The following is an 18,691-nucleotide window of genomic DNA, read 5'->3' as shown; positions in this document are numbered from 1 at the left end:
GTGGATTACAGAGTAACTGGGCTTCTTCCAGGCTACATACAAATGAATGATTATTGCTCCAATATCTGTATTTTGGTAAACATTTTGAGTAGGCTACTGATAGTGCAAATGTATACCCAACTATTTACTTTTGTACTTGGGATAAATAAATACACTTATCAATATGAAGTTATTTCAAGGAAAACATCCGCATTTAAGCTTGATAATCTTATATTCCCATATAGGCCTACCAATACATGTAGGCTACTCATGTTTGAATTGTATTACTTGTTACACTCAATGTGATATTACATAGCCTAGTTTTGCACAATCATCTTGAATTCTTTCTAAATGTAGGACTGTTGGAGATATGTTGTGTAAACTTATATTGTGTAACACGGTAAATATTGCCAAGGTGTCAAGTGAGTGAGATTTATATTCCAAAGTAACTGGTACAATTAATAAAATAAAGAGAAAAGCAGTATTGTTTTTGTTGTCCAGTTTCCGTTGCCAGGAACGCAAATGTGGTTGCTAGGCGAAGGACCCTTGCTTGTGGGTTGTCCAAAGTAGAGCCAGTTTTGACTTAGATATTTCAATTTTAAATACTTTTGAATAGAGCAAGTTGTTGGTAAAATACGTATCCTAAACACCACGCGTAAACATACCGTGCATATATATGTGTGGAAAGTCAAACTTATGTAGGTTTTTTGTTACTTTTGTGAAACGGCAGTTAGACTTGGTCTCCAGCGGTTTGTGTTGTCGCTACATCCAAAAAGTAGAGGAGGTAGCCTACACTAAAGTAAAGCTCGAAGTTAACGGTAGAATTCACAACTGGCTGCTAGCTAAAGTTGTGACTTATAAAGTTAAATGTGTTGGACTACCGTTTGTTTTGTTTGTAAGGAATGGAAAACCTCGTGTTCAGCCCTAACACATAACTTACCGAAGAACCGTGTCTGTGGTTAGCCTCCTGCCGTTCACCGTCGAGATGAACTCGTATCACGTTTTGGAGCTAGCTGGAGAGGGCTCCTTTGGTCGTGTTTACAAGGGGAGGAAAAAATATACAGGCCAGGTAAGTCACCTCTGTTGGAACAGTTTGATAGCTGTGTAACTGGTCTGCAGGGGGGAGAAGTATTGCGATGCTCTACTTGAGTAAAAGTACCAATACATTATTGTCAAAGTACTTAATTACATGCAAAAGTCCTCAATTCAAAATGTTACTTAAGTAAAAGTACAAAAGTGTTAGCAGCAACATGTGCTTAAAGTCATCATTGTGCAGAAAAATTACTTTGTTGTGCTTATACAATTATATGTGTGATTTTCAGATAATATTGTTGCATCAAGTAGCATTTTGTTGTTGAAGACAAACAAAGTTCTGATTGACTTTATGTAACATTTGTAAATAATTAGACTCTAGTCTTTGTGACTTGGAGTTATTAGTCCACTAGTTACATTTCTAGAGATGCATTTTGCTGTTAAATACATTTAGCGGAGTAAAATAACATTATTAACCTTTTTTAAATGTAGTGGATTAGTAGTGTAAAGTAGCATTCAATGGAAATACTGAAATGAAGTACAAGTACCTCAACATTGTAGTTAAATATAGTATTTGAGTAAATGTTACTTCCCACCTCTGCTTGTTTTTTGATCCATGCCTTTAACTGTCTGTTTGTGTCCATCAGGTGGTGGCTCTGAAGTTCATGCCTAAGGTGGGTCGCTCTGAGAAGGAGCTACAGAGTCTCAAAAGAGAGATTGACATCATGAGAGGTCTTGAACATCCAAATATTGTTCAACTCTTTGACAGCTTTGAGACTCAAACTGAGGTAAGTTCAACATAAGCTTTTGTTTCACATGGCACCAAAGTTCCCAACACATTATTGGACCTAACAAACTATGTATCTTTTTATCTGAGGTCATTCCCATAACAGTAATCCAGGGGTAATTCTTGCATTCATATATATTTTTTGAAATATAAAAACAGTCATTAAAAAGCCCATAACTGATCTTTCTTTTAAAATCTTAATTTGGAAATTAACACATTTCTTGACTTAACATATTAGGTAAATTAGCTCCATATTGAAACCAGGCCTATATGGCAGTTAATAAGCTATCTTCCTGCATTTAATAGCTGCTAATGGATTTGAGTTGTTACTGCATTGGTTACATTTGAAAGAGTTATTACAAATGTAAACATCTGCAACCTCCTCCATCATCACAGAGCTTTTATAACCTTGTAATCTCATACTACAAAGAACTGCATGAAATTTGAGATGTATTAGTGAGAAGCCACATTTATGAACCATAGTCATCCTCTTTGCTGCGGGACCTTTGCGTATAGTAGCACACTTGCACACTATCCTGCCAGCTTAAGCTTCAGTATTGCCTTATATGTTTGTGACAGGTTGTGGTTGTAACTGAATATGCAGAGGGTCAGTTGTTCCAGATTCTCGAGGATGATGGGAAATTACCAGAGAGCCAGGTAGCCATTTTTTTGTGGAAAGAGTTAAGCCATACATCAGACTTATTGTGCTTTCTCATGATCAACATGAGCTCATTGTTCCCTTCTTCCAAGGTCCGTGAGATCGCCTGCCAGCTGGTCTCTGCTCTGTATTATTTACACTCCCATCGCATTCTTCATCGTGACATGAAACCTCAAAATATTCTGTTAGGGAAAACCGGAGTGGTGAAACTCTGCGACTTTGGGTAGGTGGACCCTGATGATTATTTGAAAGAAAAAACGTTGTGGTTCAATTTTAACAAGCATAAACTTCATGTGATGCTGTAGGTTTGCGAGGTCCATGAGCGTCTCCACCCTGGTGCTGACTTCTATCAAGGGAACTCCGCTGTACATGTCTCCTGAGCTGGTGGAGGAGAAGCCGTACGACCACACTGCCGACCTGTGGTCTCTGGGCTGCATCCTGTATGAACTCCACACGGGGGCGCCTCCGTTCTTCACTAACTCCATCTTCCACCTGGTGCAGCTCATAGTGCGAGACCCCGTCAAATGGCCCGACACTATGAGCGACACCTGCACGGTATAGTACAGCCACAGCCTGTTGTGGTGTGACATGTTTGTATCAATCCAATCCAATCCAACTATATTCATGTAGCACATTTAAAAACAACAGAGTTGACCAAAGTGCTGTACATCAATACATATATAAAAAGCAGCATAAATACATTTAGAAAAAAACGATTGGACAAAAAAACTAATGTAAAAGCACGAGACACTAAAACCATACAGACTGAAAAACTCTCCTACACGATGTAAAAACATTTTAAAACACAACAAAATAGGAAACACAGACTGATACGTGGTCTGCAAAAGCACGGGAGAACAAGTAGGTCTTTAAACGAGATTTAAAAACAGGCGAAGTGGGAGCAAGGCCAACATCCGCACTTTAGAAAGTGTTGATTTTAGATGCAAGCTGATTCAACAGTGAAAAGTGAAAACCTTCATTACATCTTAGCCAGGGAGCCTGTGCTTAAGGACAGGACCATGAAAGCAATTTTAGATTTAGAACAACTCTAAGTCTTAAATATATCCCTTTTTAATCTTTTTTGGCTTAAAGGTATGACATGTAACATTTCCGCGTAAAATGTCTTAAAACAACTACACCTATCTTATATACTTTTTAGATTTCTCTGCGTGCATTATTTAAAATATTTCGATACCCACAACAAAAATCTGTACATTTTTATGCAGGTAGTGGTCCGTTCCTTTTGGTCGCCTGTCGCATCCCCTTTAAACATGCCACAGCTTTTTACTTGTCTCCCAGAGGCTGTCGATAATTAGCTTTCATCCAGTTTAACGCCAGAATTGTCTTGGTTGTTTAACTATATATTTGAACGGCATGAAGGACCATCTGGATCTGTCTGGATCTCAAGTTAACAGAGAAACAACAACATTATTTGGGGCTAGCATGTAGCCCCTGGACATTGGAGAAACAGTCATTTGTCTTTGTCAAACATTTAGTTGAGTCTTTCTTTCCTTTAATGACAATGTGAATAAGTTATCTTAACCACAATGCTTACCTCATCATTCCTTTACAGAGTTTCCTGAAAGGTTTGTTGACCAAAGACCCTCAGAAGCGGTTATCATGGCCAGACCTCCTGCACCATCCCTTTGTTGCTGATGATGTTTTAGGTAATATAAATGTCCAAATATAAATTAAACACATTTTCTTTTTTTAATTATTTTCCTGTCTGATTTTAACAGTTTTATTCCCATGTTGCTGTGTTGGCTGAAGTGCTGTCAGACACAGGCGTGTTCAGCCCTTTGACAGTCACTCCCAGCCCGGACATGATGGCCCTGAAACTCCAGCAAGTGGCAGAAAAGACGGTTCCCATGCTTGGAGGGAGCCGACTGTTGCGCAGGGCCCAGGAACAGATGTACAACACTCACAGAGTGAAAGCAGCAGGCCGTGAGACTGCAAAAGTGAGTCATGCATGGATTCTTCACTCTTAAATGACACAAATGGAAATGAATGCAGGAGCGTTAAGCTGTTCTATGTACATTACAGAGCTAAATCCCAGATCAAATGCACACGCTAAAGGGGCATTGGAAATGTTTTCTCTCAGTGATTGTGCTGTTATGTGTAATGTTTAATGTTTGTTTTTCATGTATTGTGTCTTGATATGTGTCTGTGTTGATGTTACACATGGAGCTGCTGTGATGCAAGTCACATTCCAGACTTGATCTGACCATTAAAGTATTATCGTATCGTACATTGATAGAAAAAGAACGGAGTGGAAAAGGAAAGGGCTCACTCTGCAATGACAGCGCCGTCCCCTCGAGCCAAACCCCCCTCCAGTGATAACTCGGGTCACTCGGTTATGACAGCTGCCAATCAAAGCCTCAACCCAAAGAATCAACCCTGCAAGAGATCAAAACCCAGGTGATTATGGAGGTTCAGAACAAAGATATAATATACTACCAAACACACTGAGCTTTGTGTTTATGGTCACGGGCATTTCCTTTGCAGGGGTCAGATCAGCAGGGACTATGAACAGGAGTTTCCCTCTGTAGAGGTGGGGCCTCGATTGGTGCAGAGGAGCAGTGAAGACAGTCGGACCGTCCTGCACAGGCAGGTCAGGGACAGCTGTTTTTCTATTTTTCATCTAAATAACATGTCTTTTAAATTAGAAGTATACTTAATATTATTTTCCAAATCTGCAGTGGCAATTATGACACTGTTTCCAATTTCTTTTAACATAAACCATGACATTTCTTTTGGACAATACAATATTCTTGCTATCTTAAAGGGAAATGTATGCTACAGTATCAAGATGGATGGATGGATGGATAGATAGATGGATGGATGGATGGATAGATAGATAGATGGATGGATGGATAGATAGATAGATGGATGGATGGATGGATGGATAGATAGATGGATGGATGGATAGATAGATAGATAGATAGATGGATGGATGGATAGATAGATAGATGGATGGATGGATGGATGGATAGATGGATGGATGGATGGATAGATGGATAGATGGATGGATAGATGGATAGATGGATAGATGGATGGATGGATGGATGGATGGATGGATTATTGGAGTATTGTCATACTGATATTTTGTACAAACTGTAAAGTCCACTGAGACAAATGTAACATTTGTGATATTGGGCTATATAAATAAACATTGATTGATTGATTGATTGATTGATTGGATAGATGGATGGATGGATGGATAGATGATGGATGGATGGATAGATAGATGGATGGATGGATGGATGGATAGATAGATAGATGGATGGATGGATGGATGGATGGATAGATAGATAGATGGATGGATGGATGGATGGATGGATGGATGGATGGATGGATGGATGGATAGATGGATGGATGGATAGATAGATGGATAGATAGATGGATGGATAGATAGATACTTTATTAATCCCAAATTAGGAAATAATTATTTTCTTACAGGACCAGTGTGCTCAACATTAAAATACAAATGGAATAGAGATAAAAATAAAATGAAAATGAAAATTGTATTTCAAATATAAGCAAAAGGAGGATTAAACAAAGATGTATTTTTCTTTCAGGATGTTGACAGTGAGGACTATTGGGAGAAACTGGCACAAGAAACAGATCCAAGCAGGCAGCAGACAGAAATATTAAACTACAGTGACATTATACTTCAAGTTCAATCCAAGATCATGGAGTTTAGAGCTCAGGTACATGTTTCAAAGATACTTCAGTTGATTGTACCTTGGAACAATTTTGAATAAAGCCTCTTTTGTTTGGACAGCTAACAGGTGGCGTTATCAAAGAAGCGTGGCAGACTCACCTCCCGCTGAAGGTCTTACGAAACCTGATATCGACATATGAACTGGAGGAGTTGTCCCACATTGGGCAGGAACTTGGTCTACCCCACGTCCTCTTTGAGCTAATCCATGATGCTGTAGAAAACACACATTTCTTAAAGGTTAATGCATGGAAATGGAACTATATTCAACAAAGCATTATTCCTACAACAGTTCTTCTGACTCTTTCCTACTTTTCCCCCTGCTCAGCAAACATGGAGTGTGCCAGCAATTGGAGAAATGATTATTACGCTCATGATCTACTGGGAGCAGCACTGTGACTGGGTGGAAGGAGAGCACAGGTTTGATTATTCTGAAATGCTCTATGTCAGCAGAATCAGAATACCTTTATTAGTCCCACAGAGGGGACATTTGTGTCGTTACAGCAGGAAAAAGAGCCACAGACAGCTTAATGTTACATATGTTAAATATGTGACATGCATTCAAAAAAAGTACTAAGTTATGATATAATAAAAAGTTACATAATTTAAAAAAAAAATACACATCCTGTAACAGTTCTACGGATTTAGCAGCCAGGTATATATTACACAGTTATTAACGGCATCTATATATATTGCACATCTAGCACATATTGCACATAGGTGGTTGGTCTTTAACAGCAGCAAGTTACACCATTTACAAAATACAAAATACACACCTTGTAACAGTTCTAAGGATTTAGCAGCCAGGTATATATTACAGTTATTAACGGTATGTATAAAAAAATATAAAAGTAACTAGCATACATCAGTCAGAATCTCATCGACTGTTCTCTTACTGTAGACTGGAAGACCTCACCACGCCTTTCATCACAATTCTCAGTCAACCAAACCTCCTTCCTTTGGCAGTAAGTATTGAAGTCAGTGTATATAGGGTTAGGGTTAGGGTGCTTTAGTGAGTGTGACACTGTTGATTTTGTGATCTCTTTCTTAGACGCTGGCTGCCTCTGTTTTGTCTCTGTTTACGCAACACGAAGTTGATGTCAAAGTTGATATGGATAACCTAACATCTCTGCTGAAAAATCTGCTTTTGGACTCATTTGAGGTACTAAACCCGTGAGAAGAAATGTGGCCGTTTTTTTTAATGCAAGTTTTAAAATGGTCCATCATTGTCTCCTGTGTCTCGTCAGCCCCAACCTCCTCTCCCTTCTGGCTGGGGATTCTGTGATGGCCTCCTGTCTTTACTCTTAGATACACTCACTGAGGTCAGACAACTACTACTATGTGATGAAAACAATTTGATAGACCTGGAATTCTTGATCTGAGATTTGCCTGTTCTTTTCTTTTAACAGCATGATAATAGCTCTGGGCCTTCATGTTTAGATCCAGTACTGTTTCTGGATTTATGGAAAAAGATTGGAAGCTCACTAGCTAAGACAACACCAGACACTGGGTTCTGTTCAACACATGGTAAATATATGCCTCTAATTGGCCCATCATATAACAAAAAAAACACTTTAAACATTTGTATTTATTTGTTTACATCAGGGCTGGATGACTTTCTTTCTCTCGCGCTGTTTGTCTTCACCAAGGATCCATACTCATGCATCCCTCTGCTTTCTGAGTGTGGATCAAAATGCGTGTACAGCCTTGGTCTGCTGCTGGGCACTGACAGGTTAGTGTTACCCTTTTTATTTGTACCACTGAAGTTAGAGCTACAACGCTACTACGCCTGCAGCTAACAACCACATCCCGTATACCCTGCAGTCTTCATTTGTCTGCTGAAGGCAGTCTCGAGAGACATGACGACAGCCTGTCGGTGTTGAGCTGCCACTTGTTGTGCTTTCCGTTCGCCCTGGACCCGCCTCCACACACCATGGCCACAATCCTACAGCTCTATGACAGATGTGGTATTGTTGAAAGCCTCCTGCAGGTGAGGGCCTTCACCATGCTCCGATAAAGACCTCACAAAACATAATTCTCTGATGCAACACTGCAATAGTCTCACATCAGCCGCACGCTACTCCACATCTTAATGTGCTTTGGTGAAAATATTGTTTGTTGTCGGCTGTTTGATCTGTGACAAGTTGTCTGGGTGATTTTGTTTTTTGTGTTTTCTGGCAGGTAATTCAATCTCTTCCTCATCCGCTATTAGAGCTGCCTCTGTCCCTGCTGAGCCGTTTGCTCCTGTGTGACCCCGAGCGCTCTGTTTCCCGCCTCGGAAAATCTGCTTGTGTTTTTTTCGCGCCACCCAGGGACATCCAGCTCTCTGCAGGTCAGACTCCGCTGAGCAGAACTGCCAGCTCTCTGCTCTCTGACCTGCTGCAGCTAGACACACTGTGGGACTCTGCCGTGGAGCTGTTGACTCTGTTGTCTCTAGTGGCCCGTTGTTCCCGTTGTCCCGCCCACATTCAGCTTCACCTGGAAGCCTCGGCACTGCACCAGGCTCTGACTCACCCCTGTGACCAGATCAGGGCTGCCGCTTGCAGACTGATAGGAAACGTGGATCCATTCAGGCCTCCTACACTGAAACCTGACATTTTCAAAAGCATGATAAACTGTCTTCATGATCCCTGCATGCCTGTCCGGAGGATGGCTTGCAGGGCAGTGGGGAACTGGCTGGGGTATATTGCAGCGGGGGCAGGGTTTAAGGAGTCCAATAGAAAGGGCAGTGACACTTCAGGGAGGGGCAGAGAGAAGGAACACAAGTTTCAACTCGGTAAGGGTGATTTGGGTACTATAGCAGAACAGGGAGTGGAAGATGAGGAGCGGCGCAGGTGGATGGAGGACGCGGGGAGGACGGCGGCCATGTTGGCGCCTCTGATCAACGACCGCGACGCCCTCACACGGCGCCACTGTTGTGCAGCCCTGGGAAACCTGGTGAAAGGTGACAGCGCTGTTTCCTCGTTGTCGAAGAAAGACATGTGCAGCTTACTTCTGAGGGCCGCATGCATGGATTCCCATAATGCAGTGAGGCAAGCTGCCATTGCAACCCTGTGCCTGTACAGCGAGCAGGAAGCAGTACGTCAGGTAAAGACATAAACAGGTTATAGCAGGGACGATGTCGACAGCAAAGTCAGTTTTCTGATCATGACATTACAATGAGGCTCTTACCTCTTTAAGAATGTGGTTACAATTACCTATTTGGAATCGACACGTGTTAATTACTAAAAGAAAGCAACAAGTATGTATAGTTTCTTTATGGAAAAAACAAGCCACAATATTTTTATTTTAATGTCCCTTTTATTACTATCAGTATTTTCTCTTTCATTCCTTCATTCAATTGTTTTACTTTTATTATTACCTGCGTTCTACCTGTCATGGCTTTGTGCATGTATACAAATATTCTTGTGTTAGTAACTTTCTTTTCTATCCCTGTGAAGGTCCTTAGATCCCTGGATGCCAGTAAGAAACTTGTTCAGGCTTCACAACATGCACCTCCACAATGTGACTATCATCAGCTCATCAGACAGCTGGAAGTGAGTCCAGTCTAGGAATAAGGGCAGACTTAAATGTTCTCCTTCCTTTCCTTACTATACGTCTTCCTCCTGCTGTGTGTCGTAGAGGAATACAGACCTAGAGTTGTTTTCTAGTGTTTTTGTGAACAAATAATCAAAATGATGGAATAAAAAACTAACTTTTATAAATTGAGATCTTTGTTGGCACAGCTGAAATTGTGTTCAAATAAAACAATAGTTTATTTTATGTTTTTATTTAATGATATCGTTTGTTCAAACATTGTAAGAAAAATAACAAATGTAGGCCTATCGAAATTTCACAGAAATTCAGCAAGAATATATTTACTTAAGTACACATTTGAGATACTTGTACTTTACTTGAGTATTTCCATTTTATGCTACTTTGAACTTCTACTCCACTACTTTTATTGAATACCTTTAGTTACTTTACAGATGTGGATGAATGATGTGAAATCTAATCAAGTGTTGAATCAGACTTTAGTTCCACCTGGAGTAAATCCACCAGCTACCCTGCAGTATACAAAGTCATTCAAACTAGCTGCACCTTTACCAGCTTTGAGAACACTTTAATGATCAATCATTATAAAACACATCATATATATTATTCTGAAATGGACCAATCTGCACAATGACTACTTTTACTTTTGGTACTTTAAATATATTTTGATGCTAATACTTGTGTACTTTTACTTGAGTAACATTTTGAACGCAGGACTTGTACTGTAACAGAGTATTCCTACACTCTGGTACTTCTACTTTTACTCAAGTACAACATCTGAGTACTTCTCCCACCTCTGTATTTACCAAAAGTAATCTTCAGGAATCTAATAATGACAATGACATGGTTGGGGTATTTAACGTGTCAATTATATATATATTGTCTCTGCTGTCATAGAAGCGAAAGTAGTTGTGTGTGTTTGTTGTGTTCATGTGTTGCGGACGTCATTTGATTTTGATTTAGAAAAGTGTCGTGTTTCCTTACCTGACCGTACAGAGGATTACAAGACATTTAAGGCAAAACGGGTTATCGGGCAGCTGGAGGCTCAAGTGATTGCTTTCTTTCTAAATGAAATCGTCTTGATGTATTGAACTGCCGCTGACAGTAAAATATGGATATCGCTTTAACAAGCAGGCAGTTTTCGAAAGACGTTGAATACATTTGTGTAACTGTTTCTTTTTGCAGCAACTTAGACTTAACACTAAACTATAGATGATAATAATAATAATACAAATAATACTTATGATAATACTGTTTTGAATTATTTTAAATCATGTAGTCGATATGAATGCTCCGCGGGGTCGGATCAAACAGCAGCGCGTGCCGGCGTCCACCCGGCCTGCAGGTTTGAACTAATCTGTTATATTTAATCCTAAAACGGCTCGAATTGTTTAAAAAATAATTACACGGGAGCTTTTAATTTATGAAAATGGTTCAAGTTGATGCAGTCAATTTCGCAAATTGGACAGAAAAAGAAAGACAAACACAAAGGACCGCTTCTTCGAGCCACACTTTATTTCTTTTAGAAGAAAAAAAACGTTACGTCACAAAAAGGAAATGTGCAGATATGATTAAATGAACATAACATTTTTGGTTTTAACAATCGGGAGTTGATAGTACACCGCAGACTGGTTGAACAAAGTGAGATGCCTTTTTTTTTCCAAAAAATACAAAAAATACACATGATAAATAAATCTCTAAAAGATAACTTTCATATCCATGATTGTCTTAAAATAAATGCAAAAATATATAACGATATAGGCAGTAATTGTAGGTTTATTTGCGTAGCAACAAATCAAATTGAAAAATAATTTATACACAATTCCCTTACACCAAAGCTAACACAAAAGCCTGAACAAACATCCCAATGACTCTTTTTGAGCTAACTTTCGACAAAGTAACACACTCTACTCCCTGAACATACAAAAGTTCTTACAAATTAGTGCAGATCAGCCAGAGGCCTATAAAAGTTATTGCCTTAACAAGCACTTCAGAGAAACAATCCCCAACTTCTGAAATCTACATTTTCTACTCCGTTTATGGAAAAACATGCCGAGGGAAGCTGCTAAAACTCCACTAGTTAAAATATTATACAAAGACAAATGTTTTTTTACATAAGGAAAACCTGTACGCCAGTAGCACTGAAATATTTAGCGTGTACAATGAAGTATGGAAGTCTGCCTGGATCATCCTGACAGGAGGACAGATTGCATATCCTGAGCTGCAAAGTAGATTGTATAATTTGCAATAGAAGACATTTATACAAATACCCCACAAACACAATCACATTTCAGTTTCCTCCGTTAACAGTGTCATTGATCAACTTTTTTGGTCACAAATTTATCATATGGAAAAAAAACTAGTCATTTGTTACATTTAAAGTAATGCAAATATCAGGAAAAAAAATACAAATGTACATACAGTGGACGAAATAATGTTTCCAACAACGCAGGGTAAAATCTAAATGTTTCACATTCAGTAAAATAAATAGGAAAAAAAGGAATTACATTCTCAAAACATCAAAAAACATGTTGGGTTGTATAACCTTAAAGGTCGGGTAGGTAATTCACTTCAGAAACACTTTACTTTCAAATTCTAGCGCACTCGAGCTGGTTTCTCCATTCTTACCTACCCTACCTTTAAGTCAATAAAATAAATTGTCCAAAACATTTATTGAAATTGCCAACCAATAGTTAAGGTTGAATAAATTATTTTGTGCTCTTCTTTACATTAGCCGCAATTGTAAAAGTCAATACATCTTCAAGCCCAATTCGAGTATTTTAAAATATTCAAAACAGTTAAAATAACATTTGCTGTACAAGCGATGCGAGAACATGATTGTAGAAAAGTATTTGGTTTAAAATATGAAATCAAAAAGGAAGCGATGCAGTTTCACTTAGTGACACCAACCACATGGTTAACAACCTCAACTATTAAAAGTATAGTACAGTTATTGTAAATTTAAAATATGAATTTCTATCGCTGACATCAATTCAAATGTAAGGCTGTTAAATTATTAAACCCGCATAATGAAAAAAAAAATCCCAGAAATAACTGTACTTCAATTAGTAGATCCACGCAGTGCAATATCTTTTTTAATTGATTGTCATTTAAAGCATTGCAATGCCACAGTGCAGGCTCAAGTGATTAGAGAGAGCGAAAGCAATGGATGCATCGGATAAAGTGTTGGTTTTAACTGTCAAAAATCATTCACGTTAGCAAAGCATGCATTTAAAAAAAATTCAAACATTCATTTCTGGACAATCTTAAAAGACACAAAAAGGCGCCACATCTTCCCTGTTACGCCCACTTTAAATATACTTGCAGGAGCTCGGTGTTACGCTGTTGTGTCCTGCTTGAGCCTTTGGCTGCGGGCCTTGTAAACTTCAATCAGCAGGTCTTTGACGTACTGGATTTCACGTTCTACCGACTCTGCCTTGTCCCGGAGCTCCCGGTTCCTCCCTTCAAGGCCATGCAACTGTCCCTCCAAAGTATCAAGCTCCACCCTTTTTCTCTGGCGATACCTGCGTTAAGCAAAACAGATTACATGAATCGGCCTGTGAAATAATCTTAAAAAACGGTCTTTTGTAACGCAGAAAGGAAAACGTACCTGTGAGCGGCAGTTTTGTTCTGATCTCTCTTCTTCTGTTTGCGCTCGCCGCCTTCACCTGGAATGAGGTCGTCTTCGTAGTTTAAAGCACAGTGGTCTTCTTCATTTAGCCTGCATGCTTGTCTGTGACACGGAGACTCCATGTTCAGACTCTCCCTAGACATTAAAAGACACTCTGGGCCCTGATCCTCCAGGAAATTACAGTGCAAATCATGCTGCCCTATCCGTAGACTCTCTGATTTCACCTGTTCGTTGATATTGCCTAAGAAGCTATGAAAGGCCTCTGACTGCGGTGCTGCTGGAAGATAACAACCTTCACTGCTCTCTGTCTTCCATGAGGCTTTAGTGACCTCCATACTAGCTTTGATATTATTCAGCACCTCATTGTTACCGGTGACTCCGCTGACCTCCCTCATGCTATACATCAGCAGATCCTCTTTTTTGTGCGGGACATCAAGTGATCCGCCAAAGCCAAATCCACCGCCGACAACCTTGGAACCACCTATGACATCTTGACTGAAACAGCAATTTTTCTCGTCTTTTGGTAGAGCGGCACATCTTCTGACCTCGACTGCACTACCCAGACAGTAGCTTTTCCCTACCAGCTGCTCGTCCTCTACACAGTCGTAGCTACCGGTGAGGGTCACGGCCGAGTTACCTGAGTTACTTCCTTTGGAACTCAACAAACTGTTATCATAGCCCTCGAGGAACCTTGTCCCGTCAGGAACTCTTTTCCTCACACACCCAGTGGGGCGACTGCAGCTGTACGGGGCGTGTCTAGGAATTTTGGATCGCCCAATGGGCCCGCCACAGATGCTCAGCAGGTCCAGTTCACCGGTTGCCAGGGTAACAAGGAGTGGGCTGGATTCCGATTGGTTGGACGTGGAGTATGATGCGTATGGCAGCTGAGTGAACGGCTGAGGACCCGTCGGCAGTGGACCCCTGTCCCATTTTCCCAGCCTCGGCCCTTTCTCTGGCAGTGGTTCAGACAGGAAGTAGTCCTCTAGTTGGGCCAGTTCCTCTTGCAGCAGAGAGGTCATGACCTCCAAGTCCGAGGGCACCTGGATATCATTCTGAAGGGGTGAAGGGGGAAGGGAGGCATTGGTGGAGGAGGGAGGGGAAGGAGGGTTTGGGAGGTACGAGGAGAAATCCACTTCTTCCGTCATCCAGCCAGTGAGACCATCACCTATCGAGGAGAGGAAAAAATTGCAATCGTTAGATGCTAAATAACCTAGTTCGTGCAAACGCTATAAAAATAGCAAACTGCAGGTAGCTGTTTTTTTGATCTGCATAATCTGTAAATGCAAAGCCAGATTTCTTAAAAGTATAGTTGTAGCTCATCAACGTATTAGGCGTAGCTAGTTTTTAACTTACTGTTCGAGAAGGACGAATGTGCTGCAGTGCCGATCCCACCTGGAACGGGGAAAAATATAAAAAAGCGTACTCGCTGCAACTCACCAATTAAGTGCTGAGTCTCCTCTGACACCTCCCCCCTGCACCCCTGTGATTGGCTGTGGTTAGCCTGTGGGTGAGAGAGAGCGAGGGGGTCTGCCGGGTAGACACGAAGAGTCTTCCAAACAGGAGCTGATGTTGCCATCATATTGTCTGATGGTGCTTTGATTCAGTCCAAGTCCAAGCATATGCTGAGAGCAAGCAGCGTCTGACAGATGGGCCACAGAGAGCAGGGCAGGGTGTGCATAATGAAACCTGGAAGGTAAACAGAAACATGGATCAGAGACATGCTGCTAAAAAGACAACAACTTATTGTCGACTGGGAATCAGGAATGTCACTCTTGCTGCACTTAGCAAGTTTTTCAGATGCTGCTTTTTAAGGAGGTGTCACAATTAAGAAATCCTCTGAAGGTCATCATTAAATAATCGTGGCGTTTTCAGCAATAAGGATAATAACTCTTCAAAACAAAATGTTAATGATAATAAAATTGAAAACAAACTATTTCCAAAACTAACCCTTGGAGTTGACAGTCAGTGATACACAAGTGAGAGCTGAGTCCTTTGAGCTTTGAAAAATGCACTTGACGCCCTCAAAGCACGTGGGACCCAGTGACGCTGCCCAACTGTTGTCAAGAAGCTCAATAGTACAGTAACTCTTGAGTGAGAGACAACCTGAGCATTACATGGGATTATTGCAGATCAACTGCTACAAATCCCATGTTCCTTTTTAAATAATCACATGTTTGATCAGCTAAGCAGCTTAGGTGACAATAATGTGGTATCTAAATGCAAACTTGGCAAGGTGTGAATCTGAAAGTGGCAGTAGGTTAATCTGCTACTGTATCTTAAGTGTACATAACATAGGATGAAGGCTATACATTTACATAATAATCCTCACACGCTCTGTTATCAAAATAACCCAAAACTGATTTAAACCTCGATGCAACGCTCTTAAAAAGCATTAAATATTCAGGCAAATAGTCTATATAAATATATTAAAATATAAAAACATCTTTAAAGCAGAGAAACCAGTGAAATAACGGACCTCTGGAAACACACAAACAACCACACAAAAACAAACTTGACACAGCTGTATCAATAACGAGTAGTTTGACTTACTCCATTCTTGCAGAAAAAAAGGTAGAGCACTTGAGGTGCGTTGCTGAAGCAAGGCACGGTTTCTTCACGGGTCCGAAAACTTCACGAGTTCAAAGAGCCATCTTTTAGCTCGGAATATCCGCAAAAAAGGACGAGTTGTTGCTTTGTTGTGGTCGACCTGTAAACTGAGGAGCTGCTTAATTCTGAGAAAGCATCAGTTCATTCACACCTAGCAACCAACTGCGTCACCAGGCAGAGCGAGAGCGTGCTGCTGAGAGCAGATCCCTCCGCCCCCTCCCTCAGCGTGTCACCGAAGGACGTCCCACAAACTCCGCTCGGCTACGTTCGAAAGAATAGTTACTGTTTCTTTCAAAAGTAGAGCCTACATTTAATATAGTAGGTTGAGTGATGATTATTTGCAATTTATTAAAGTTTTGTTTTAATACAGCCACAACATGGTGGTGCTGCTTATACATTTGCGATGAGTTAATAAGAAACATAACCGGTAAAAAGTAAATAGAAAAGTAGCCCTGAAACAAAACAGTACCGTGTGCAGTAGATAACGGTCCATGGAGAGCATGTTGGTCCCCCAGACTAGCTTAAAAACTTAAAAGATACGCGTTTAGTAAGAGGAGTAAGTAAGTAAGAGAACACATTTTGGCTCATAATTCTATGAAACGGGACTTTTCCAAGCGAACGTGAAGTAACAAGTCAGACTCGTTGTATATTTCGTAACTCCTGAAAGTAATCACATTATGTAACGCGTTACACGTTGTCGTTTGTTTTACCTCCTATAACCCGTTGTTGCTATAGAGACAACGGAGAAGTAGGGACAGTGACATTTGTTTCCTAGCTTGACAGTGTATACCGCTCCTTTATATTACTGAACTGCTGATAGCCTTGCTTTACGTGACCACAACTCTCTCACACACCAGTACAGTTCAGAGACTTACTTTGTGTACTTTATTTGGCGTGGTAATGTTTTGATAGGGGTACTATTTAATTCACAACAGACTTTGTTGTTCAGTTAGAGTCTGTTGCATCTCCGTTGCATCAGTGGTCTACGCTCAGAGCGATTGGCTGCTCCTGCTCAGACCGCCGCTCTGTCATTGGTTGGATTCGGCTACATGTGAAATTTGATTGGTCGGTGGTAGGCAAGGCAGAGCATCACTCGGTTGTGATCTTTTTTTCTGCACTGCAGACAGTGCACATGGTTCAGGTAAACAAACCGGGCGTGGATATGAGTGCTGCAGCTTTTAAAGCTGAGAAAAGCTTTTTGTGTAACAGTTTTACCACACAGCTTGTGATAATGAAGTCTGTCTGATTGATTATACAGTTGAGCAAACAAAATGACAGTGAATGTCATTTATTTATACACAAGATATAGAGTTTCTCGGAAGTCTATTCATATAGAAATATTATAACTTCTATATAATCTTCTACGTTGTCCTCATAGGTATGCGGTCTAATTAATTTATTATATATATATATATATATAGGATTTAATTTAATAAGCTATGTTCCATTACACTGAATAACTGAATAATAGAAGATATTCATCCCCTTATTATTCACTGTTATTATATTATAGGCTACTTTTTAGAGTCCTTACTTCCCAGGCTAATTTAGTGAGACAAAGCTGGCAGAAGCAAATTGATTTAGTGGTAATAACTGTCGATTTTAATTACGTGAGGATTATATCTTTGTTTTTCTCCATTCAGCAAATCCCAAAGCTGAGTGAATGTGCTTTTCTCCTGTTGCTATAGTAATAGCGGACACTGCCCCCTATTTTAGACTTGTTTTCTGGTTGCTGTTGCCATGGGATTTGCATCTCTCTCTCTCTCTTCCTCCCTCCCTCTTTTCCTGTCTCTCTTTTTGTCTTCCCTCTCCCCCTCCATACATCCACCTCACCTCTGTGTCTGCACCCCTCCTCGTTCCTCCATCTCATTTGCTGAGTTGCATCTCTGCGACAATATCATTTTGTCAAAACCAATGGGCTTATTTCCAGCTCTGCTGAATTTGCATATTGATGGGACAGTATAGTGTCTGGCCTCTAATAGATTTGTCCACTGAGCATGACTGCGTGTCGAGTGAAAGTCTGGGAACATCTTCATTAAATTGCCCAAAATCACATTATCCAGAAGGGCTACATTGGAATTGTTTTAACACAAAGAGAAACCGGTCCTTTGAATGGACTTGCATGCAAATTGAAAGTAACGTTCTGGTGTAGGACTGCGTTAATCCGAGTCATTCAGAGGGACAGCAGGAGCTATTCAGCAAAATGCCCACCGTGTGTTAACTATCATATGATGGGAGCGTTGAGAGATTTGTAGAAGGGCAACCTGATGCAATCTAGATAAATGTGGTTGTAATGGAGACCAGATTGAGATAGTAGGAGCTGGTGAAGTTGGAAGGTCTCCCAGGAAAACGCTGACTTCTCTATCCGTCTGGATTAATTGGTCCACTGAGGGTCGCCTGTTTGCGCTTCATGATCCAAGGTGCTGCTCATGAGAGCAGTTCTGTATTCACCTGTTGTCTCTACTATTAGGTGCCATTTTAGTTAATAATAATTGTGTTAAATATGCAGCAAAACACTCCTAATATTTAACAGGAAAGCTGTTCAACTTTACATTACCTCGTCTTCTGATTGTTTGATACATTTAATATAATTTTCTGCTGCGAGACAAGGCTGTCCATCAATTGATGCCCAAATGATCATTGTCTGAATGTTGTCTAGGCGGGAAGTCAGGAAAAAGTTGACGCTTGCATGCCAAGTGCACGTATGGCACGTTAGTGAGGGTTACACCATCATTTCATCAT

At 40.4% G+C, this 18,691-nt stretch overlaps 2 protein-coding genes across 3 annotated transcripts; one reads left to right on the top strand and one right to left on the bottom strand.

Moving 5' to 3' along the window:
- The first annotated feature begins 740 nt into the window (after positions 1-740).
- stk36 (serine/threonine kinase 36 (fused homolog, Drosophila)) lies at positions 741-9,939 on the top strand. Its single transcript, XM_034240543.1, has 20 exons — positions 741-1,048; positions 1,659-1,799; positions 2,378-2,455; positions 2,549-2,679; positions 2,762-3,011; positions 4,030-4,123; positions 4,227-4,414; positions 4,714-4,874; positions 4,962-5,067; positions 6,035-6,166; positions 6,241-6,417; positions 6,506-6,597; positions 7,079-7,142; positions 7,229-7,339; positions 7,425-7,499; positions 7,587-7,704; positions 7,783-7,909; positions 8,002-8,167; positions 8,359-9,264; positions 9,618-9,939. Exons 1-20 carry the CDS (start codon positions 965-967, stop codon positions 9,726-9,728), a joined length of 3,312 nt encoding a protein of 1,103 aa, XP_034096434.1. The 5' UTR covers positions 741-964; the 3' UTR covers positions 9,729-9,939.
- A 1,263-nt stretch (positions 9,940-11,202) lies between these two features.
- Positions 11,203-16,328, bottom strand: atf5a (activating transcription factor 5a). 2 transcript variants are annotated; one of them, XM_034240490.1, is made up of 4 exons: positions 15,893-16,328; positions 14,696-15,028; positions 13,322-14,507; positions 11,203-13,235 (listed from the first exon to the last, which is right to left on the bottom strand). In XM_034240490.1, exons 2-4 carry the CDS (start codon positions 14,919-14,921, stop codon positions 13,049-13,051), a joined length of 1,599 nt encoding a protein of 532 aa, XP_034096381.1. In that variant the 5' UTR covers positions 14,922-15,028; positions 15,893-16,328; the 3' UTR covers positions 11,203-13,048. The 2 variants fall into 2 exon arrangements, with proteins under 2 accessions (XP_034096381.1, XP_034096382.1); XM_034240491.1 differs by having other exon boundaries at positions 12,956-13,235; positions 14,780-15,028; positions 15,893-16,247.
- Positions 16,329-18,691: the final 2,363 nt, after the last annotated feature.

The sequence above is a fragment of the Gymnodraco acuticeps genome, unplaced genomic scaffold (assembly GCF_902827175.1).
Source record: "Gymnodraco acuticeps unplaced genomic scaffold, fGymAcu1.1, whole genome shotgun sequence".
Lineage (NCBI taxonomy): Eukaryota > Metazoa > Chordata > Actinopteri > Perciformes > Bathydraconidae > Gymnodraco > Gymnodraco acuticeps.
The sequence above is the reverse complement of the archived record's forward strand: the minus strand, read 5'-3'. Positions and strand labels throughout refer to the sequence as shown.

What these genes read in the sequence shown, in the direction of transcription:
- stk36 (XM_034240543.1), top strand. Translation starts at nt 965, where the DNA reads ATGAACTCGTATCACGTTTTGGAGCTAGCTGGAGAGGGCTCCTTTGGT. An exon ending in TGTTGCTGATGATGTTTTAG is followed by an intron (nt 4,124 to 4,226) that starts GTAATATAAATG and finishes TGTTGGCTGAAG; the next exon opens with TGCTGTCAGACACAGGCGTG. An exon ending in TTGTTGAAAGCCTCCTGCAG is followed by an intron (nt 8,168 to 8,358) that starts GTGAGGGCCTTC and finishes GTTTTCTGGCAG; the next exon opens with GTAATTCAATCTCTTCCTCA.
- atf5a (XM_034240490.1), bottom strand. Translation starts at nt 14,921, where the DNA reads ATGATGGCAACATCAGCTCCTGTTTGGAAGACTCTTCGTGTCTACCCG. An exon ending in ACATTCGTCCTTCTCGAACA is followed by an intron (nt 14,508 to 14,695) that starts GTAAGTTAAAAA and finishes TCTCCTCGATAG; the next exon opens with GTGATGGTCTCACTGGCTGG. An exon ending in AACAAAACTGCCGCTCACAG is followed by an intron (nt 13,236 to 13,321) that starts GTACGTTTTCCT and finishes TGCTTAACGCAG; the next exon opens with GTATCGCCAGAGAAAAAGGG.